The sequence below is a fragment of the Giraffa tippelskirchi genome, chromosome 2 (genome assembly GCF_054371585.1).
Source record: "Giraffa tippelskirchi isolate mGirTip1 chromosome 2, T2T-mGirTip1v1.2.pri, whole genome shotgun sequence".
Taxonomy (NCBI): Eukaryota; Metazoa; Chordata; class Mammalia; order Artiodactyla; family Giraffidae; genus Giraffa; species Giraffa tippelskirchi.
In genome coordinates, this window is record NC_137276.1 from 166645919 (window position 1) to 166669414 (window position 23496).

At 43.4% G+C, this 23496-nt stretch overlaps 2 protein-coding genes across 2 annotated transcripts in view; one reads left to right on the forward strand and one right to left on the reverse strand.

Moving 5' to 3' along the window:
• The window catches only part of LOC145539620 (uncharacterized), a 48181-nt gene that overhangs the window by 12064 nt on the left and 12621 nt on the right, over window positions 1-23496 (forward strand). The gene's annotated exons all lie outside the window — the stretch shown is intronic.
• On the reverse strand, window positions 3710-14328 carry LOC145539453 (uncharacterized). The gene has a single exon (XM_081573525.1). It carries the CDS (start codon window positions 14118-14120, stop codon window positions 13401-13403), a length of 720 nt encoding a protein of 239 aa, XP_081429651.1. The 5' UTR covers window positions 14121-14328; the 3' UTR covers window positions 3710-13400.

The window sequence follows — 23496 nt, forward strand, 5'->3', positions numbered from 1 at the left end:
CTCTCTCCTTTTCCTGAGAGTTGTGGTTGGCACAAGAATTCAGGCATCCAGATGCCAGCCCCAGTGCTGGTGTTCTGAAAGGGCTTGACTAACTCCTTTCGAGGCCCCTAGTCTCCTTTTACTGAGGGGTTTGCAGGTGTGTGGGAGAGTCAGAGCAGGAGGGGTGGGCCAGTCTGCCTGCTGAACGTGAGCATAGCTGACCATTGTATCTCTGGGCAGCTGTGCATTGACCACATTGTGCCATGGCAACTCCGTGCACCAGACAGATTTTGTACAGGTAGTACACAGATTCCATCTCAGCCACTTCTCATTGATTAGGACAGTGGGTGTGTGTGGTTGACAGGAAGGGTCTGGGCTTTGCTGCTCCGCAGACCTGGGTTTGAATCCCACCTCGACAACTTACTAGATGGATGAGCCTGAGAAATTATTGGTCTGAACTTACCTTCACTCATTTCTATAATGAAGATGCTCACAACCTCCCAGCATTGTTGCTAGGGTTACATTAAACATGTCAACCCTCTCCTGAGAAGTGAGAGGGTACTCTGAAGGATATTAAGTGAGGAGTGGTGGGCAAGTCTATAGAGAAATGGAAAGCAAGCTTCAGACATGATGGGAAAATCCATTAGAAGTCTAGGGTATGGAGAGGGGCTATTGGTCACTTTCTCCCTCCTCAGATATTTTTTTCCTGAAGGGGCTGAGTCTCTGAATTTGCTCTGGGGCAGGGAGGGGATGACTACCTGGTGTGGGTGAGGCCTTAGGTTGTTTGGTGCTTTTATCTTACTGAGCCTGGTTCACTGGGATGGGAACAGGGTCCTGGGATTGTGCCAGACCCTGGTTAGTGGAACAAGTCACAAAATTGCCTGATATTCGATGGTGCCAGGCTTCTAGGACCTGGTGACAGTAATAGCTGCTGCCCCCCCGCCGCCCCCCATTGTACATGTGTAGGCCCTTACTGGGGGCATAGCACATTTGTACCATCATTACTGCTCCGTGGGTGAGGAGGGGGTAAGGAGAGTCCCCCCCAAGTGCCATGGGGACATTCCCACTCTGTGTGCTCTAGGGTCTCTGTGTTCCTTTGTTGGCATTCTAGATCCCTGGGTCCAGCTCTTAGGGAATGACGCCCCTAGGTTTCCTGCAGGAAGTCAGTGAATTAAGGAAACTGCTGCTTCCAGGCCCATTCTGCCCACCCTCTGGAGGAATCTGACCAGAGTTTTTATGAGAGAGCTCATAAAGCTTGTTGAGGATTGGAAATTAAATAAAGTTCCAGTTTTATCATCCTGAGATGATTTTCTATTATTGTACCTTAAGACAACATTAAAACACAGATCTGCTTGTAATATCCCTGGTTAAAAAACAATGTTAACCTTTACTGCATGAAAGATAAAATTCTAACTATTCAACTCGGCATGCAAAATAGACTACAGTTGGACCCCCACCACATAAGATATTCAGTTATCATTGAGTGGCTGTAAGTACTTTTCATTTGGTTAATGTTTTATAGTTTACTTAATGTTTCACACAGTTTGCATGTAATTTTTATCAGTCTTACGATGTCTTATTATTCTTATTATTAATAATATTAGACTATTTAGACTTATTAGGCTATTTAGACTTATTAGACTGATTAATAATAAGTCTTATTATTCTTATTTCTGTTTTATAGTTGAGGATCTAAGGCTCAGGGAGGTTAAAAAGAACTTGCCCAGTTTCACATGGCCGTAGTGAAGTCGCTATTTTAAGCAGAGGGCAAAAAATAGTGGTTACTTGCCACTTCCTAGGTGTGTGACCTTGACTAGGTTTAGCTCTAAAATAAGGATGATACAGCTTTGTCATAAGATTTTTGTGAGGGTGAAATGAAATAATCCAACCAAAAACTTGGCGTGTTGCCTGCCATATAGTAAGGGCTCAGGAAATGTTAGGTATTATTATGATACTCTCTTTAAACTGTTCTGCAATTAACGTTTCCAGTTTTTAGTCCACAATTCTGAGTAACACTGCTATAAATATCTTTGTCCAAATGGCTTTTTTTTTCTGTGTAATTTCCTTGGATTATATTCCAAGAACAGTATTACCAGGTTGAAAGGTATGATCCTCTTTTTTGTCCTTTTTTCCATATCACCCAAAAGCCTATTACTTGAACAATTTCCTGATTCAGTTTGGTCAGTTCAGTTGCTCAGTCACGTCCGACTCTTTGTGACCCCATGAACTGCAGCACTCTAGGCCTCCCTGTCCATCACCAACTCCTGGAGTTACCCAAATTCATGTCCATTGAGTCGGTGATGCCATCCAACCATCTCATCCTCTGTCGTCCCCTTCTCCTCATGCCTTCAATCTTTTGCAACATCAGGGTCTTTTCAAATGAGTCAGCTCTCCGCATCAGGTGGCCAGAATATTGGAGTTTCAGCTTCAACATCAGTCTTTCTAATGAACACCCAGGACTGATTTCCTTCAGGATGGACTGGTTGGATCTCCTTGCAGTCCAAGGGACTCTCAAGAGTCTTCTCCAACACCACAATTCAAAAGCATCAATTCTTTGGTGCTCAGCTTTCTTTATAGTCCAACTCTTACATCCATACATGACTACTGGAAAAACCATAGCCTTGACTAAATGGACCTTTGTTGGCAAAGTAATGTCTCTGCTTTTTAATATGCTGTCTAGGTTGGTCATAACTTTCCTTCCAAGGAGTGAGTGTCTTTTAATTTCATGGCTACAATCACCATCTGCAGTGATTTTGGAGCCCAGAAAAATAAAGTCAGCCACTGTTTCCACTGTTTCTCCATCTATTTCCCATGAAGTGATGGGGCCGGATGCCATGATCTTAGTTTTCTGAATGTTGAGCTTTAAGCCAACTTTTTCACTCTCCACTTTCACTTTCATCAAGAGGCTCTTTAGTTCTTCACTTTCTGCCATAAGGGTGGTGTCATCTGCATATCTGAGGTTATTGATATTTCTCCTGGCAATCTTGATTCCAGCTTGTGCTTCATCCAGCTGGGCGTTTCTCGTGATGTACTCTGCATATAGGTTAAATAAGCAGGGTGACAATATACAGCCTTGGCGTACTCCTTTTCCTATTTGGAACCAGTCTGTTGTTCCATGTCCAGTTCTAACTGTTGCTTCCTGACCTGCATACAGGTTTCTCAAGAGGCAGATCAGATGGTCTGGTATTCCCATCTCTTTCAGAATTTTCCACAGTTTTTTATGATCCACACAGTCAAAGACTTTGGCATAGTCAATAAAGCAGAAATAGATGTTTTTCTGGAACTCTTGCTTTTTCAATGATCCAGCGGATGTTGGCAATTTGATCTCTGGTTCCTCTGCCTTTTCTAAAACCATCTTGAACAGGCCACTATTGGACCCATGAGAGTGATCCGTCTCCTGTAGATATTACTTCCCTGTGACCTCTCTCTTAGCCTGTTAGAGGGACCATCAGTCATTGTTAATAAAGGCCAACAGATTCTAGATTGTTTGGAGCCAAACTGTATAAAACAGATTGTACCCACAGCAAGACATAGACCAAGGTGTTCAGCAAACTGTACCCCAAACCCTATGAGTGGCTGGCCTCTCACCTGCTTCCTGCAGGCTCCCTGGGAAGACTTAGCATGTGTACTGTTGGTAGATAGGATGGATGAGGAGTGGTGTTAGGGGAGGTGGGAACTGCTTCTGAGGGCCTTTCCTGAAATTGTAGGGAGAAAGCCTGTGTATGCGAACCATGAGTGCCTCCAGACTTTTTATATGTGAGGGGGTTACTAGTTTCTTAGGGCTGCTGTAAACAATGTATCACACACTGGGTGGCTTAGAACAACAGAAACTTGTTCTTTCACATCCTAGAGGCTTGTTGTTGTTCAGTTGCTCAGTTGTGTCTGATTCTTTATGACCCCATAGACCCCAAGCCAAGTGCACCAGGCTTCCCTGTCCTTCACTATCTCCTGGAGTTTGCTCAGACTCATGTCCATTGAGTCAGTGATACCATCCAACCATCTCATCCTCTGTCATCCCCTTCTCCTACTGCCTTCAATATTTCCCAGCATCAGGGTCTTTTCCAGTGAGTCAGCTCTTCGCATCGGATGACCAAAGTATTGGAGCTTCACCTTGAGTATCAGTCCTTTCAATGACTATTCAGGACCGATTTCCTTTAGGATTGACTGGTTTGATCTCTTTGCAGTCCAAGGGACTCTCAAGAGTCTTTTCCAGCACCACAGTTTGAAAGCATCAATTCTTCAATTCTCAGCCTTCTTTATGGTCCAACTCTCATATCTGTACATGACGATCAGAAAAACCATAGCTTTGACTATATTGACCTTTGTTGACAAAGTGATGTAGAGGCTGGAAGGTGTCAGCAGAGCCATGCTCCCTCTGAGGGCTCTAGGAAGGGTCCTTCCTTGTCTCAGCATGTGATGGTTTGCTGGCAAGCCACTGGCATTCCTTGGCTTGTGCATGCATCCCTCCAGTCTCTGCCTCCATCTTTGTATGGCCATCTCTTCTGTGTCTCTCTATGTTGTGTATGTGTCCAGTTTTCTCTCTTCTTTTAAGGACATCAGTCATTTGATTAGGGCCCACCCTACTTCCATGTGAATTCATCATAACTTGCAAAGACTCTATTTCCAAATAAGGTTGTATTCACAGGTTGCATGGGGAGGGTGGGGGTACGATTTCCACATGACTTTTTGGAGGACCCAGTTCAACCCACAACAGAACAGTTAAGAAGGAAAAGTGGAAAATGTCCATTTTCTGTATCACTGACTGTGTTTGGAGGGAGCTTGATGATGTTATAGACAGTGGTAATGCTATTGGTGGGAGTGCTGGCAGCTGTCTCAGGGTGCTGCTGCTTCTCATCTTGGATCCCCCCTACCTACCTACCACCCTGGGGACTGGTCTTGGACTATGTCAGTGACAGATGTAGAGATCAGGCGTATGTGGCTGGGGTGATGCAACCAAGGGAGAAAGGGCTTAGTTACCAAGGGAAAGTGGTTTTCCAGTACTGAGTGGAGAGTAGAAGGAGGAGCTCAGGAAAGGGCAAACATGCAGATCTCAGGTTAAGTCTTAGGCCAGCTGGAACACTACGGCTTCTGTTTCTTCACTGAAAGGTGAGGGGGTGAGACCGGATGGCTTCTGCGGGCCCTTCCTACTCTGGCATCATGTAATTCTTGTTTGAGACTTGACATCTTATTTATTTTTTTTATTTTGGTGGTACCACGTGGCATGTTAGTTCCTTGACCAGAGATCAAACCCACACCCTCGGCAGTGAAAGCTCAGAGCCTTAACCACTGGACCACTGAGGAAGTCCCAGAGTTGACATTTTAGAGAAGCTCCTTGAGCCTGAGGATTGTTGTGAGGTCTTATTAGCTGATGAGGTGTGAGCAGCTGACATGGGAAGGGTGCTTAATAGGGGACAGTTTTCAGGACCTGGTATTTCCCATCCAGGCCTTTCCAACAGGACTTTATTTGAGTCACCTTCTCCAGGAGGCCTTTTCCTGGCCACCTTCTCTACAATATTAACCCCACCCCTGATATTTCATGGCCCTTCTCCTGGCTCTGCTTTCTCCTCCTCATACTTAACCCATATACAACATGGTTTATATATTCTTTTCTTGTCTCACGTACTGTCTGTTTCTCCACTAGGTGGTAAGCTTGTGGAGGGCAGGGATTTTTATCCAATACTAAATAGTGACTGTCACATCTAGGCAATCAATACATTATTTGTTGAACATTGAATAATTGAAGGTATTATAAATTGGATAAATTTTTAAAGGAATATACTAGTTATAATCTTCGAGGCATATCATTATTTGTCAGCTCCAGCCCCCAGCATTATCAGACTTTAAATTTTAGCCATTCTGGTGAATATGTAGCAGTATCCCCAAATGGTTGTAATTTACACTTCCCTAATGGTTAATGATACTAAGAATTTTTTCATGTGCTTATTGATGATTCTTTGTCTTTCTTTCTGAAGTGTTATTCAAATTATTCAACTATTTTGTCCATTTTAAAAAATTATGTTTTTTGTCATTTCATCATTGAGTTTTAGGAATTCTTTATTTATTCTGAATACTACTTACTTGTCAGGTATGTGATTTGCAAATTTCCCCCCTAATTTTGGCTTGCCTGTTCATTTCCCTTTTTTTTGGTTGTGCTGTGTGGCATGCAGGATCTTAATTCCCTCAGCGAGGATCAAATCCGTGGCCCCTGCATTGGGAACATGGAGTCCTGAACACTGGACCATTAGGAAGGTCCCCTATTCATTTTCTTAACAGTGTTTTCTGTTTTAAATTTTGAGATCTAATTTATCATTTTCTTTGTAAAGTTGTTTTTTTTTCCATGTCCTAAGAAACTTTTCTGACTCCCATATTACAAATATCATCTCTTATATTTTCTTCTAGAAGCTTTCTAGCTTTAATTTCTATGTTTATATCTGTCATCCATCTTAAATTAATTTTTGTGTGCCATATGAAGTGTGTGTGTGTTTGTATGCTCAGTCGTGTCCTACTCTTTGTGACTCCATGGACTGTAGCCTGCCATGCTTCTCTGTCCATGGGATTATCCAGGCAAAAATACTGCAGTGGGTTGCCATTTCCTCCTCCAGACCATATAAAGCAGGAGGGGTCAAAATTATTTTTTTCACTAATGAATATCCAGTTGTTCCTGCTGCATTTGAGGCGAAACACTTTCTTTTTTGTTAGGTACTGTTTTTTCCCCATTTTACAGATGAAGAAACTGAGACAGAGCTAGATTAAGTAACTTGTTCACAGGTCCTGCAGCTGGTACAGTTAGATCCAGAATTTGAGCCCAGAGCTTGTATATTTATCCACTATGCTCTGTTACCTTCTCATGCTAATGACTCTGAGGTTTCAGCTTGAGTGCCAGGCAGCTCAGTGTAAAGTGTTGGCAGAGAAGTCAGGAAGGGGGGTGAGTTTCATTTGGGGTTGAGTTGGGGAACCTATGGGATACCTGATTGAGTACATTGGGAAGCAGATTTTTAGAAAAGGGAGGATGAGTTAGGGAAGAGGGAATAAACAAGGGAGGAGGGAAGCAAGAGGTGCTGGAAGGGGATATCATTAAACCCAACCTGAACTCTGCCTTTTTGGTTTAGTGTCAGGGTTTTGAAAGCCTGTCACATCAATCTTGGTCCATAAAAGCCCATGAAATATGTGAGATCCAATTAGTCTAGATCTATTGAATCTAGGTGGTAAGGGTGATGTGAACAAGAGTCATAAAGCTAGAGAAGAGAAACAGATTAAGTGAGGCAGGGAGAGTCACCAAGAATCAGGATCAGAGTGCCTACTCTCAAAACTTAATCCACCTCTGCAGCTCACTAATCACGGGAGCTCAAGCAAGTTACTTCATTTCTGTGCTTCATTTTCCTCATCTGTAAAATGAGAACAATGCCAACCTCCCTAAGTTAAATTAGACGATGGATTGAAGGCAACTAGCACATTACCTGACACATACCTCAGTTCAGTTCAGTCGATCAGTCATGTCTGACTCTTTGTGACCCCATGGACTACAGCATGCCAGGCTTCCCTGCCCATCACCAACTCCCGGAGCTTACTCAAACTCATGTCCATCGAGTCGGTGATGCCATCCAACCACCTCAACCTTCATCGTCCCTTTCACCTCCTGCCTTCAGTCTTTCCCAGCATCAGAGTCTTTTCCAATGAGTCAGTTCTTTGCATCAGGTGACCAAAGTATTGGAGTTTCATCTTCAGCATCAGTCCTTCCAATGAATATTCAGGACTGATTTCCTTTAGGATTGACTGGTTGGATCTCCTTGCAGTCCAAGAGACTCTCAAGAGTCTTCTCCAACACCACAGTTCAAAAGCATCAATTCTTCCGTGCTCAGCTTTCTTTATAGTCCACATGACTAGATCTACACATGACTACTGGAAAAACCATAGCTTTGACTAGACGGACCTTTGTGGTCAAAGTAATGTCTCTGCTTTTTAATATGCTGTCTAGGTTTGTCATAGCTTTTCTTCCAAGGAGTAAGTGTCTTTTAATTTCATGGCTACAATCACCATCTGCAGTGATTTTGAAACACAAAAAAAGAAAGTCTGCCACTGTTTCCCCATCCATTTGCCATGAAGTGATGGGACCCGATGCCATGGTCTTAGTTTTCTGAATGTTGAGCTTTAAGCCAACTTTTTCACTCTCCTCTTTCACTTTCATCAGGAGGCTCTTTAGTTCTTCTTCACTTTCTGCCATAAGGGTGGTGTCATCTGCATATCTGAGGTTATTGATATTTCTCGTGACAATCTTGATTCCAGCTTGCATTTCATCCCGCCCGGCATTTCTCGTGATGTACCTGCATATAAGTTAAAGAAGCAGGATGACAATATACAGCCTTGATGTACCCCTTTCCTGATTTGGAACCAGTCTGTTGTTCCATGTCCAGTTCTAGCTGTTGCTTCATTCAATAAATGACATGTTAGTAATTTGTATTAAGTTTCAGTATTTTAAGAATGCGGTTTGTTTCTGAAATATAAAAGACCTTCAGGGAAGCTTGCTGAAGTTACAAATGACCTCCAGAAACAGCCTTCTCCAACTTAAATTGCACAACTTGGCAATTTGAGAACACGTGGTCAGGAAGTCAGAGTAAGAAGCTAGGATTGTGAACTGGAGCTGGCCTCTAAATATTCCAGGTGGCACAGGAGCCAGTCCAGAAGGCTGATGCTGAGCCAACAGGGCTAAGACTTCCTGGGGAAAGACGCAGGCTGCTTGCCTAGATTCTGCATGGGATCTCTGTGGGCCTGGAGCTCTATGGGGTGGGGAGGATGCTCCTGCTGAAAGCAACAAGAGCCCAGACAGTGAGTGAGAGAACACCCTGCCTGCGCAGGGCTGGCGTCTTCTAGTGTTGTTGTCTGGTGAATCAGAGACCCATCTCTGCCTCTGGTTTTGAATGGATCTTGCAAGGTCTAGGTGCACTTCTTGAAAAGCCCATTTAAATGGAGTTTGTATGATTAATTTTGAGTCCAGTTCGTTCTGCATGTGGACAGCTAGCAGTGTCAATCTGGTATTTGCTGAGTGCTTACTGGGAACCAAACTCTGCAGTAGGTTAGGACACTGCTCCTGCCCTCCAGGAGCTCACCATCTAGTTGCGGGGGTGGGGTGGGGTGGGGGGGTGGTGACACACATACAAAGAGGTGTGAGGTAAGTGCTGAATGACCTAACACATGAAGTGGCCACAGGACAGCTTCGGCAGAGCACATGAATAAATGCCTTCTACACAGGTGGTCAGACCGATGATAGACATTCAAGCCCTTCAGCATCCGCTCTAACCCACCACTTCTCTCCTCCAGGGGTGAGAACTGATATTTGAGTGTTTCCTTGGAGAGTGACACTTTAAGTGGGTGTACTCATTTTCCCCTTCTGATGATCCTATGTCATGAGCTCTGTTCAGTTCAGTTCAGTCTCTCAGTCATGTCTGACTCTTTGTGACTCCACGGGCTGCAACACGCCAGGCTTCCCTGTCCATCACCAACCCCTGGAGCTTGCTCAAACTCATATCCATCGAGTCAGTGATGTCATCCAACCATCTCATCCTCTGTCGTCCCCTTCTCCTCCTGCCTTCAGTCTTTCTCGGCATCAGGGTCTTTTCCAATGAGTCAGTTCTTTGCATCAGGTGGCCAAAGTATTGGAGTTTCAGCTTCAGCATCAGTCCTTTCAGTGAATATTCAAGACTGATTTCCTTTAGGATTGACTGGTTTGATTTCCTGGCAGTCCAAGAGACTCTCAAGAGTCTTCTCCAACACCACAGTTCAAAAGCATCGATTCTTCAATGCTCAGCTTTCTTTTTGTTCAGCTCTCACATCCATACATGACTACTGGAAAAACCATAGCATTGACTAGATGGATCTTTGGTGGCAAAGTGATGTCTCTGCTTTTTAATATGCTGTCTAGGTTGGTCATAGATTTTCTTACAAAGGAGCAAGCGTCCTTTAATTTCATGGCTTCAGTCACCATCTACAGTGATTTTGGAGCCCCCCAAAATAAAGTCTGTCACTGTTTCCATTGTTTCCCCATCTATTTGCCATGAAGTGATGGGACCAGATGGGTTTTGAATGTTGAGTTTTAAGCCAACTTTTTCACTTTCCTCTTTCACTTGCATCAAGAGACTCTCTAGTTCTTTGTTTTCTGCCCTAAGTGTGGTGTCATCTGCGTATCTGAGGTTATTGATATTTCTCCCTGAAATCTTAATTCTGGCTTGTGCTTCATCCAACCCAGCATTTTGCATGATGTATTCTGCATATAAGTTAAATAAGGGTGATAATATACAACCTTGATGTACTCCTTTCCCAATTTTGAACCAATCTGTTGTTCCATGTTCGGTTCCAACTGTTGCTTCTTGACCTGCATACTGATTTCTCAGGAGGTATTCCCTGGTATTACCATCTGGTATTCCCATCTCTTGAAGAATTTTCCACAGTTTGTTGTGATCCATACAGTCAAAGGCTTTAGCGTAGTCAGTGAAGCAGAAGTAGATGTTTTTCTGGAGCTCTCTTGCTTTTTCTGTGATCCAGCGGATATTGGCAATTTGATCTCTGGTTCCTCTGCCTTTTCTAAATACAGCTTGAACATTTGGAAGTTCATGGTTCCCATACTATTAAAGCCAGGCTTGGAGAATTTTGAGCATTATTTGCTAGTGTGTGAGATGAGTGCCATTGTGCAGTAGTTTGAACATTCCTTGGTATTGCTTTTCTTTGGGATTGGAATGAAAACTGACTTTTTCCAGTCCTGTGGTCACTGCTGAGTTTTCCAAGTTTGCTGGCATGTTGAGTGCAGCACTTTCACAGCATCATCTTTTAGGATTTGAAATAGCTCAGCTGGAATCCCATCACCTCCACTAGCTCTGTTAGTATCTCCATATTTCAGATGAGGACATGGGGGGACAGAGGTAGCCGGAGACTTAGGCAGGGTCACTGAGACGGAAGTCCCATGGAGGGAACCCAGTAGCCTCGCCCCAGAGCCCACTTTATTAGGCCCACAGGGCACAGCTGGCTGTATTTATGACTCTCCTCTTTCAAATATACAGCAGAAAGGAGGATTCTGGACATTTCTTTCATGATTTTAACATGTAATCACAGTGTCCCACCAGTTTTTAACTAAATACAGCCTCCTGTACATTGTGCCCTGGCAGTAGTCAGCTGAAATTTTCTTAATTTCAGAATAGAAGGCAGCATGACTGAACCACTGTGTTTACTGACTGATTTAGACTGTTTCAGGGCACAGCTTTGAGGATTCGAGCACGCCATGAGTGAATATTTTAACAATCCATGGCAAGATGACAGCATTTTGGGCTCAGACACAAGAATTAATTTCAGACAAGACTTTTTTCAGTGCCATAACTTTAACCAGCTGGAATTCTTTTCCATCCTATTCAACCTCCCAAAGTCAAGAATTTTGCCTTTTATTGGGAAATCTGCATTTTATTGTATAGATAGAATGCTATGTCCTTGGCTCAGTGGGTCTCGGAGAGAAGCTGGGTCTTTATTTTATTGCAGGCACTGGGTGTCCTGAGGGCTCAAATACCAGCAAGTCTGTTTCAAGCATGAGAGGCTGGAGACATAGCAATGCTCTGATCACAGAATGTGAGAGGCAAATTGTTCACCCTGGTGGAGTCTGAGCCTTGTACACTTGTGTGTGGGAAAGAGAGAGAGGGGTGCTGCTCTGAACCTTGAGGTGTCCACCAAGCCTTGGATCGGGAACCCCAAGCTACGTCTGCCAGGATGGGTGCTGCCATACCCGCCAAGAGGGGAGTGCAGAGTTGGGAGAAGGGTGTCTGAGCCAGCACACTGGAAATCATCGTCTAACTCACAGTAGTCCTCTTCAGAGAGTGTGTGTTAGTTATCACCTCTTCTTTTGGTGGTATTACATGGCTCTAAATGTTTTTGGAACTTCAGTTTTAGAATAGTGATTAATAGGTTTAGAACAGTTCTTCCTTCTGAGGGAGAGTTCTGCCTTTTATTTAGCTGCATCTGAAAACACTGAAAATCCCATTGCTTAAAAATGTATTTATGTGTATGAATTTATTGTTTCTACTACCTGCAGGAAGTTACTGGTAGCAATTTGATTGACCACATCCTGCCAAAACCAGATGACTTCTGTCATTTAAACTTTGGTCAACCTAATGGATAGTAAATGTTATCTCACTGTTAATTTTTGCTTAACCTCAAGTAAGATTGGGTTCATTGCTATGTTTTTTGGCTATTTGTAAATTGTCTGTTCTTGTCTTTGGCTCATTTTTCTATTAAGTTATTTGTCTTTTCTGCTTGAGTTATAGAAACTCTTTATTATGATAGTGATATTTGGACAGTCTTTTTAACATCTTGTATTATGAAAGTGAAAGTGAAAGTCGTACAGTCATGTCCGACTCTTTGTGATCCCACGGACTGTAGCCCACCAGGTCCTCTGTCCAGGAAAGAGTACTGGAGTGAGTTGCCATTTCCTTCTCCAGGGGATCTTCCCGACCCAGGGATTGAACCTGGGTCTCCTGCATTGCAGGCAGATTCTTTACCAACTGAGCTACTAGGGAAGCCATTGTATTATGACACAGCTTCATCTTTTGAACATGGGTTAGATTTATGGAATTGGCTAGCACTGGGCATGCTTGAATCAGGATGAATTATATGTGATAATTTAAATAATAAGTACAATTGGCAAAACTGGTTTTGGGGACAAGCCAGGTGACTCTTACAACCAGTTTACTTGGAAGGAGCAGAAGGTGCAGATAGACTAGAGAATAACCTAGTAGTCCTTGAGATTCAGCGTGGTGTCATCAGTCAGTAAGTATCTTGTACAGAATGAATGGAGAATTGTCAAAAGGGTAATTCTGGTAGGTGAAGGTTATTTAAAAGATCTTCTACTACAGCTAGCATTTATTGAGGACTGCTATGGGTCAGATGTGCTATGGGCCAAGAGCCCTTCTGTCCCCTCCAAATGAACATGCATCCTTTAGAAGACAGTGTGTGGAAAGGTCACAGAACTAGCCTTTTCACCTGTCAACACATGGTGTTGGGACTTCTCTCGTGGTCCAGTGGCTAAGACTCCACAATCCCAGTGCAGGGGGCCTGGGTTTGATCCCTGGTCAGGAAACTAGATCCCACATACCTCAACTAAGAGTTCTCATGCTACAACTAAGGAACCTGCATGCCGCAATGAAGACCCAATGTAGCTAAATAAATAAATATATATTTTTAAAAATGCTGTGACCTAGTATTATCCAATCCTCCAAAATCTGTATAACTATTATTATTATTATTATTTTTTTGCCGTTTTTAAAATATAACATTTATTGCTTTTAGATGGTTTGATACAGAACAGCGTTTCTTCTCATTTTGAATTTGGAAGTACTATACAACTGGATACAAAGAGGAGAAGTACCAAAACCGAACTTGTGATTCTCTGTTCATGTAGCATAAACCAGTTTTGTACATAACATGTAGCAGCAGTTTTTTAAGTTCCCTTTAGAAAAAGCGCTCTTGGCCTTCACAGGAACAGCTTTTACTGGAGCTTTCTTTCCTTTGGCTGGTACAATCTCCATAGGTTCTTCTTCAGAGTCATCTTCGTCCTCCTCATCCTCCTCATCCTCCTCATCATCATCTTCGTCATCTTCATCATCATCATCCTCATCATCTGTGGCAGGAGCAGCACCAAAAGCAGCAGCTGCCTTCCTCACTGCTGGCTCATCCTCCTCTTCATCATCGTCGTCTTCCTCTTCACTGTCATCTTCATCTTCTTCATCACTGTCTTCCTTCTTGGCATTCTTGCCGTTCTTTGCTCCCTTGCCGGGGGCGGCTGCTCCCTTCTTACCAGAGGTTGCTACCAATGCTTTGCCTGGGGTGGCTCCCTTTTTGCCAGGTGTTACCACTGCTTTGGCAGATGTAACTGTCTTCTTGGCTGGCGTAGCTGCTGCCTTTTTGCCAGGGGTGACAGCTGCTTTCTTTGCCGGTGTGGCAACTGCAACCTTTTTTGTTGGAGAAACCATCATCTTCTTTGCTGGAGTTGTGGTAGCCTTCTTGCCTTTTTTCTGAGGGATAACAACCTCTTCTCCACTGCTCTCATCATCTTCATCTTCTGACATTTCCTCATCTTCACTATCTTCTACCTCCTTTGGGGGAGGAGCCATTTTCTTGGAGTCACCTTGATTTTTACCGGCCTTGCTTCACCGCATCATCTCTCAATGCGGACTACAACTGGACCACTGTAACTGCCAACAATTCGAGGCCCTTCACGTGAGGAAAACCACCTTGAAAAAGCCTTTGAGGTATATTGTGGCACCAAATTCCACCACCCTTGTCTGAATTTAAATTAAGGCAGCTTTAAAAAAAAAAACAAAAAAACCCACACGTCTTAACCCGTAGTCTTCTATTAAGACTTCCTTTCCCAGGTTACCAACCCCGCCCCTTTCAGCCCTAGAAGGGCCACGTGGGATAAGTCGCAGGCCACCACGTGCGCGCAGCCCGGCGCAGAAAGCATGCGGCAAGGCCTCCTTCCAGAGCCCCCCTTCCGGAGCCCCCATTCCGTCCGCCCACCCGGCTGAACCGAAGACGAAGTGCACCGCCGCCCTTCGCCCCTGGGCCAGGTCCCCCCGCAGGCCGCCGGCCCCACACGGCGCGGCCCACGTGGCGGGCTCCGCGCCGCGGCACGTGCGTCAGGAGGCGGGGCCCCGCTCCGGCCCCAACTATTATTATTTATAGAGCCATACATATTTTACATCCACTTTTCTGGTTCTTACTGAGGCTATTTCTATAGTAGTTTAGTGTATAGCCTCTACATCAAACTGCTTGGTTTCGAATCCTAGCTCTGTCATTTACTAGCTGTGTGGTTTTGTGTAAATTATAAGATTTCTCTGTCCCTTGATTTTCTCATTTGTAATATAGAGACAATAGCACCTACACCTTCTAGGATGTCATGCAGATTAAATGAAGTAATGCACACAAATCACTTAGCACGTTTGTTCTCAGGGTGAAGTAGCGAGAGATGTTTTGGTGAGTTGAGGCCCGTGGCTCTCCTAGGCTGTCCAGGGAATTAATAAACAGGACAGAGGAGTGGGTGGGAGGTTAGAGCCTATGTGCGTTTCTGGGGAACCAGCCCCGCTTTTCCTTTCCTTAGCGCTTTGAGGCCTTGCACTCTCTGGAGACCTCTCCGTTCTTCCAAGTTCCACTACATTTTTCTGCCTATTATATACCATCTTCAGGGCCAAGGCCCTTACCACAGGATCTGGGCACCATTGCAAGTGATAAAAATAAGCTCAAGAAGGAGAAAAATCCTCAGAGCTCCAGCAGCAGGAAAACCACCAAGCCTCAGGGCCGTGACTGAGAAGGGACCAGAACTGAGTGCCAGTAGTGACCCAAAAGTTCTTGTTGCCTCTGTCTGATTCTGCCTGTAGTTGAGGGTTGTCGGGGCATAGATCCAAGAAGCACAAACGGCAGAATTGAGGTGGAGGGGAAAATGGATATATAAAGCCAGGTGACAGCCCTAGAGTCAGCTATTTTAGGCTGGCCTTGCCTCAGTATTAAAAACTAGGGCCATAGCCTGTAACACACAGTTTCTCTATAGGAAAGAACAGGTGTCTTCAGATTGTAATAACAAAAACATTATGGGTTTTGGAGTCATATCCAAAGTCAAGCTCCAGCCTGGGTGACTTTGAGAAACCACAGAACTTCTCTAAGCCTGTTTTCTCTATTGAAAAATGAACAGAACGGTGCCTACTTTGAATGACTAGCTGTTGTGAAGATTAAGTGGGTATGTAAAATGCACTGTCATGCATACAGATGGTCTCTATTAAATAGGAGCTGTTATTATCAGTAAATGCTCAATAAATATTTGAATGGGTAGTGCAGCTAAATGGAAAACTGGCTGTGTTAGGGTAGACTTGGCAAAAAGCAAAACCAAAAATAAGCACACAAAGTAAAGCCCTGGAAGTTAGTCCTAAAATTGATGTGCCTCATCTCATCCCACCTGTACCCCAATGAGACCAATTCTGGGAAGTTCCCAGTGGATAAACAGATGAGAGAGTTGTAGTGGTATGCTACAGGAGTGTGCCAGATTGTGTTGTTCCAACAGAAAGTAAAATTTCTCCCTATATGCTCATAGGCAAGGAAGAAGTCTCTTTCCATGGGAAGGAAAGCTACTTATGTTGTGGGTTCTCCTCTTACTGATTCCAGACTAAGTTATATCCTTTTATTTATCTAGTAACTATTTAAGGACAAGGTCACAGACATTGGAGACTCAGGTGTCCATGCCCCAGTGTAGCAAGTTCTGTTCCAAAAAGAATGGACTTAAGTTTTGAGATATGCCATATCAAAATATTTACTGTATTCTCTTTCCATCCCATTCTTTCTACCTGAAGTTTTTACACTTGAATGAGTGGGAAAGATTCTATGAGTCTTTCATATTCTTTCCAAAGTCCTGTTCTGGTTTGTTTGATCAATAAATAGTGTAGATCTAAAAGGAGAAGTTCCCAAATATCCAGGGTAGGTAGAGGCCAAGAGCAGTGGGTCTCTTTGCCTTCCTCACCACACCTGTCCTTTTGGACAAAGAAGCTTTAGTAAGTGAAGATCCTTCTCTGACTCCAGAGAGAAATGACAGACATTCACATATGACCCCCTTGTCCTTTTTTTAAGTTTTATTTTGGGAGTACTTGCAACTTTGGGAAGGAGGACCAGGTTGCTAATTTACATTTTGTTTGCATTTTGGAAGCTGCTACTCTGAATTCATGTCTCTGAGGAACAAAAGGAGAGAGAAAACAAAAAATGGACATCACCAGCCTCAGATGTGAAGTAATCATCTCTGTGGATCACAAAAGAAGAGACTGGCAAAAAGGTGACCAGGGGCTGAAGCTTCTTGCGCTGTGGGTTGGATAGAGGCAGTGGCTGTGAAGAGTATGGCTCCTATGAAATAAAGGGACAAAAAGTACTCTGAAGACATTGAGAAACCAGAGTAAGGCTTGAAGTGTTAGTCTCTCAGTCATGTCTGACTCTTTGCAACCCCATGGACTGTAGCCTGCTAGGCTGCTCTGTCCATGGGATTCTCCAGGCAAGAATACTGGAGTGGGTTGCCATTTCCTTCTCCAGGGGATCTTCCCAACCCAGGGATTGAACCCGGCCTCCTGCATTGCAGGCAGATTCTTTACCATCTGAGCCATCTGGGAAGCCACAAGGCTTGAAGTCAGAGCCTTCTTTAAGAGCTCACCAGTCATGAAGGAAGCCTGGGTGTGTGAAAGGGACGAGAGACTGTCAGCATGCTGACTGAGACTTAGACAGGAGTTGTGGACTGAGGAAAGCAAGGACAAGCACACAACCTCGCTACCAGGAATTGAGCCCAGCTGCCTGCTGGTTCTATGACTGCTGCTGTCATGTCCCTGTGGGGCTGTAACACCCACCTGCTTCTGCACTGGGGGCCTGGAGGGTCAAGAAGAAATGGGATCAGAGAGAGGAACAAGATAACAAAAGTGAGAAGAACATTCTCAAAAGGAACTTGCAGTTCCAAAACTGCAAATCAAGAAACACAAGTAATAGAATCAATTGTAAGAATAAGAAATTATCCCAAATGAAATTAATTTTACAGAATAGACTAAAAAGGAAACTTTATAATAAGTAGGTAGAAGATGTACCCTGTCCTTAAAAAAAAAGAAAGCATAACTTTCATTAGTAATTATGAGGACTTCCCAGGAGTCACAGTGGATAAGAATCACCTACCAATGCCAGGGACACAGGTTCAATACCTGGTCCAAGAAATTTCTACATACCATGGAGCAGCTAAGCCCATGCACCACAACTACTGAGCTCACACTCTAGAGCCTGTGAGCTCCAGCTACCAAGCCTGCATGCTACAACTACTGAAGCCCATGTGCCTAGAGCCTGTGCTCTGCAACAAGAGAAGCCACTTCAGTGAGCAACCCGGGCACTGCAATGAAGAGTGGCCCCTACACACCATGCAAAGAGAAAGGCCACACAAAGCAGTGAAGACCCAGTGAAGCCAATAGTAAATAAATAAAATTATTTTAAAAAATAAGTAATTATGAAAAAACAGAAATAAAATAAAATCAGGTGTATATAGTGAAGTGAAGTGAAAGTCGCTCAGTCGTGTCCAACTCTTTGTGACCCCATGGAATATATAGTCCATGGAATTCTCCAGGCCAGAATACTGGAATGGGTAGCCTTTCCATTCTCCAAGGGATCTTCCCAACCCAGGGATCAAACCTAGGTCTCCCACATTACAGGCAGATTCTTTACCAGCTGAGCCACAAGGGAAGCCCCAGGTGTATATAAAAAATGTGAAATGAAAAATGTAGTTACTCAAATAAAGACACAATAGATAGGGTACACTGATTCCTAGATACCACTGAAGTATGAGTTAACAGATTGGAGAACAGTACACAGAAAGTTATCCTGTAAGTTTAGAGATATGAAAGATAAATTGACAGACTTCAGCTTTCTTTGATAAAAGTTACAGAGAGAGCAGAGGGAATGAAAGAGAAGTGATATTTAAATAAATGGCTAGTAATTTTCCTGAGTTGAGGAACTATGAATTCTTGGATCAAAAGTATCTCTTAGTACTCAGTTCAGTTCAGTCGCTCAGTCGTGTCTGACTCTTTGTGACCGCATGAATCGCAGCACTCCAGGCCTCCCTGTCCATCACCAGCTCCCGGAGTTTACCCAAACTCACGTCCATCGAGTCGGTAATGCCATCCAGCCATCTCATCCTCTGTTGTCCCCTTCTTCTCCCGCCCCCAATCCTTCCCAGCATCAGGGTCTTTTCCAATGAGTCAACTCTTCACATGAGGTGGCCAAAGTATTGGAGTTTCATCTCTTGGTACTATGGTGATTAAATAAAAAATGACCCACAATTACACATATTATAGTGAAATTGCATAATATCAAAGACAGGAGGCAGACCGACGTATGAATCTGCTTGGGCTGCCATAAAAAAATACTATAGACTGGGTGGTTTAATGGAGAAGGCAATGGCAACCCACTCCGGTACTCTTGCCTGGAAAATCCCATGGACGGAGCAGCCTGGTAGGCTGCAGTTTATGGGGTCTCAAAGAGTCGGACACGACTGAGCAACTTCACTTTCACTTTTCACTTTCACGCATTGGAGAAGGAAATGGCAACCCACTCCAGTGTTCTTGCCTGGAGAATCCCAGGGACGGGGGAACCTGGTGGGCTGCCGTCTATGGGGTCGCACAGAGTTGGACAAGACTAAAGCGACTTAGCAGCAGCAGCAGCAGGGTGGTTTAAACAACAGACATTTATTTCTCATAGATTTGGAGGTTGGGAAGTCCAAGATCAAACTGATCTACTGAGCATCATCCAGTGAGAAATCTCCAGCACAAAACTCTGCAAACCACTTTTGACACATTCGATCAGTCACAGCACTTCTCCATAGACCGCCCAAATCTTTTCTTGTGTTTCAGTTGTGTTTTCACCTTTCTTGAAATGATAAAGCATAATATGCTGAAAATGTTGCTTTTGACTCTTCTATCTTTAATATTAAAACGGCTATACAAAAATTCACCAATTTTGAAAAGGTTTTTAAAAAGGCATGCAATATGACAGCTCTCAGAATACAATCTTAACAAAATCGTTTTTAATAAAGTTAAAGACAACAAAATGCTGCTAGACTCATCTTATGGAAAAGACCAAACAAACTTTCTGGCCAACCCAGTAGTTTCTGGTGAGAGCTGTCTTCCTGACTTGTAGATGGCTGCCTTCTCACTGTGTCCTCCTGTGGCAGGGAGAGAGAGAATGTGAGCTCTGTTGTGCCTCTTCTTCTATGGACACTAACCCTATCTGATCAGGGCCTCACTCTTATAACTTCATTTAACCCAAATTACCTCTATAAAGATCCAGTGTCCAAACATAGTCACGTTGGGAGTTGAAGCTTCACCATTTTCAGGGGACACAAACATTCAGTCCATAACAACCAACTAAAAATCAGAGTTAAAAATATGTCATATATAAATAAATGATAGCTCTTTCAGCAGCAGCAGGAGAAGAAGACAGAACTTATGAGTGCTGGACCTAAAATACTATATGTAAATAAACTATCCTACAACAGTGAGAGAAAAATAAAGACCAAAAGTATAAACGCAAGTCTCTCACTAAAAGAACCATTGAAAGATATTTTAGAAGGAAAAAGTCTACAAAATCAAACAATGAGAAAAGATGCACAAGAAACAACAGTGAACACAGAAATTGATTGAATATTTGTATTCATTTAAATATTGTTCTTCAGTCACTCAGTTGTGTCCAACTCTTTGTGAACCCATGGACTGCAGCACAACAGGCTTCCCTGTCCTTCACCATCTCCCGGAGTTTGCTCAGACTCATGTCCATTGAGTCAGTGATGCCATCCAACCATCTCATCCTCTGTTGTCTCCTCCTCCCGACTTCAATCTTTCCCAGCATCAAGGCCTTTTCAAATGAGTCAGCGCTTCACATCAGGTGGCCAGAGTATTGAAGCTTCGGCATCAGTCCTTCCAATGAATATTCAGGGTTAACTTCCTTTAGGATTGCCTGATTTGATCTCCTTGCAATCCAAGGGGCTCTCAAGAGTCTTCTCTGGCACCTCAGTTTGAAGGCAGGAATTCTTCAGCTCTCAGCCTTCTTTATTGTCCATCTCTCACATCTGTACATGACTATGGGAAGAACCACAACTTTGACTGTACAGACATTTGTTGGCAAAGTAATGTCTCTGCTTTTTAGTACGGGGTCTAGGTTTGTCATTGCTTTTCTTCCAAGGAGCAAGCATCTTTTAATTTCATGGCTGCACTCACTATCTGCAGTGATTTTGGAGTCCAAGAAAAGTCTGTCACTGTTTCCATTGTTTCCTCCTCTATTTGCTATGAAGTGACGGGACTGGATGCCATGATCTTCATTTTTTGAATGTTGAGTTTTAAGCCAGCTTTTTCACTCTCCTGTTTCACTTTCATCAAGAGGCTCTTTAATTGGCTTTCTGTCATAAGGGTGGTGTCATCTGCGTGTCTGAGGTTATTGATATTTCTCTCAGCAATCTTGATTCCATTTTGTGCTTCATCCAGTCTGGCATTTTGCATGATGTACTCTGAGTATAAGTTAAATAAGCAAGGTGACCATATACAGCTTTGACATACTCCTTTCTCAATTTTGAACCAGTCCATTGTTCCATGTCCGGTTCTAACTGTTGCTTCCTGACCTGCATACAGGTTTCCCAGGAGGCAGGTAAGATGGTCTGGTATTCCTGTCCCTTGAAGAATTTTCTACAATTTGTTGTGATCCACAGAGACAAAGACTTTAGCACAGTCAATGAAGCAGATTTTTTCTTGAGTTCTCTAGCTTTTTCTGTGATCCAATGGATGTTGGCAATTTGATCAAATATTTAATATTTGATTTAGATATTAATGTATGTAAAAACGGAGAAGGCAATGGCACCCCACTCCAGTACTCTTTTGCCTTGAAAATCCCATGGACGGAGGAGCCTGGTAGGCTGCAGTCCATGGGGTCGCTAAGAGTCAGACAGGGCTGAGCGACTTCACTTTCACTTTTACCTTTCATGCATTGGAGAAGGAAATGGCAACCCACTCCAGTGTTCTTGCCTGGAGAATCCCAGAGACGGAGGAGCCTGGTGCGCTGCCGTCTATGGGGTCGCACAGAGTCGGACACGACTGAAGCGACTTAGCAGTAGCAGTAGCAGTATGTAAAAAAAAAGTCCTGTGTGTGATTTAAAAATATGATTACAATGAAAATTAAGCAACAATAGCAATATGGGGCAGGCTTTTGGGTGGGGGATGTTAAATCCATATTCAGAGTCAGGAAGATGATAATTATAGACTTTGTAAGAAAAATTATCATTGCATCAGTTGAGATTTGCTGCATGACAAACCACTACAAAACGTAATGACTTGAACATTATCTTATTTAGCTCTATCTTTGGAGTGACTGGGCAGTTTTAAAAATCTGGGTCAATTCAGCTGATCTTGACTATCACACACATCTGTGATGGGCTGGTGGATGGCTAGATGATCTAGGATAGCCTCAGTCCTGTCTGGAAGTTGACTGCCTGCAAGCTGGGATGCCTTAGTTCTTTTCCAGATTGCCTCTCAACTTCCAAATTACCTTCTGAGGCTGTTCACATGATAGTCTATGCTTCCAAATGCAGCCAGAGAGCAAGCCTCCTTGTGCAAGCACTTTTTAAGCTTCCGTTTGTATCATATTTACTAATACTAATGTCCTGTTAGTCAAAACAAGTCATGCAGCCAAGTTCAGTTGCAAGGGTGGAGCAATAGATTCCACCCCTTGGTAGGAGGAAAAGAATTTGTGGCTGCTTTTAGAATCTACCACAGTCTACTCCTTTGTCACAGATTATTCACGTTTCTCCCACATGTAAAGTTTGCTAATCCTATTCCAGGTTTTCTGTCTCATCCCATTTATAGCAACAAGCTGGAAGCCTGTGATCTCATGATCTTATCACATCAGGATGAATGAGGATTCTTAGATGTGGCTCCTTGGGTAAGGCTCCTCTTGACTCAGAGATCTGTGAATTAAAAGTGATAAGTCACCTCCATATGCATTTGACATACAGTGGTGAGACAGAGGCAGGTTAACTGAATAGACACTTCGCTTCAAAAGAGGAAGATCAGGAGATCTATAGCAGTCACTGGTCTAAAAGCCCCCTTAGGCCCTTGATTAGGGCTCCGTTCTGCTTCCTGGGAGTGCCCTCCCAGTCCATTGTCCTCCAAGGCTCTAGACTCCATTTTTCAGCGCCTTGGTTCTCTATCTTGAGAAATCTTTCCTTTATTTCCCTAGAAACGTGGTAACAATTCAGTAGCTTTCTCATCTGGCTTCCTGCCCATCGGTAGTTGAGAGCCTAGAGACCTCTCTGCAGTTTAATCAATTTCAGTTCCCTCTAGTTCAAGCTGATGGTGCTTTTGCTGGTATAGTTCTGTTTATTTATTTTTAACATTTTGGGCTTTCTGTGTAACAGTTTATATATAGTCTACTTTATTCAACAAAAGCCATACCCGCAATTATTTTTTCTCTAGATTTATTCACTGTGATTTGGGATCAGGCTCTATCATACCTTTCTGTCTAGCTGAGAAAGTACGCTAGGCACTTTCTTAAATCTTTCAGAGGTCTTAACAAGTGGCCATACCCTTGCTTTTCTCTTTGTCCTAAGGTCTTCTTTCACTTTGAGAATCTTTTACTTGAAAGCTATTCAGATATGGGGAGACTACAGATGAGAGTTTTGTTTTCCAATGCAGGAGGCCCTGGGCCCTGTTTTCTATCTAAATTTAGGCTGCAAACTGAACATTCCCTTCTTTCACCCATCCCTCTGTCTTGCCATCCTTTATCATATGTAGTAAAGACCACCCAAGTAGCACTTTCCAAATTCTCTCTGGAGATCTACTTACCTGTAACTGACATTTTCTTTCTCTCTCAGGGTACTGCCAACTTCAGATTTACCAGATGTTCTTTCTGTACATTGTATGAGTCATCATTTTACAAATTTGCTGTAGC

Excerpts from the sequence above, each read along its gene's own strand:
- LOC145539453 (XM_081573525.1), bottom strand. The coding sequence starts at position 14,120 with ATGGCTCCTCCCCCAAAGGAGGTAGAAGATAGTGAAGATGAGGAAATG.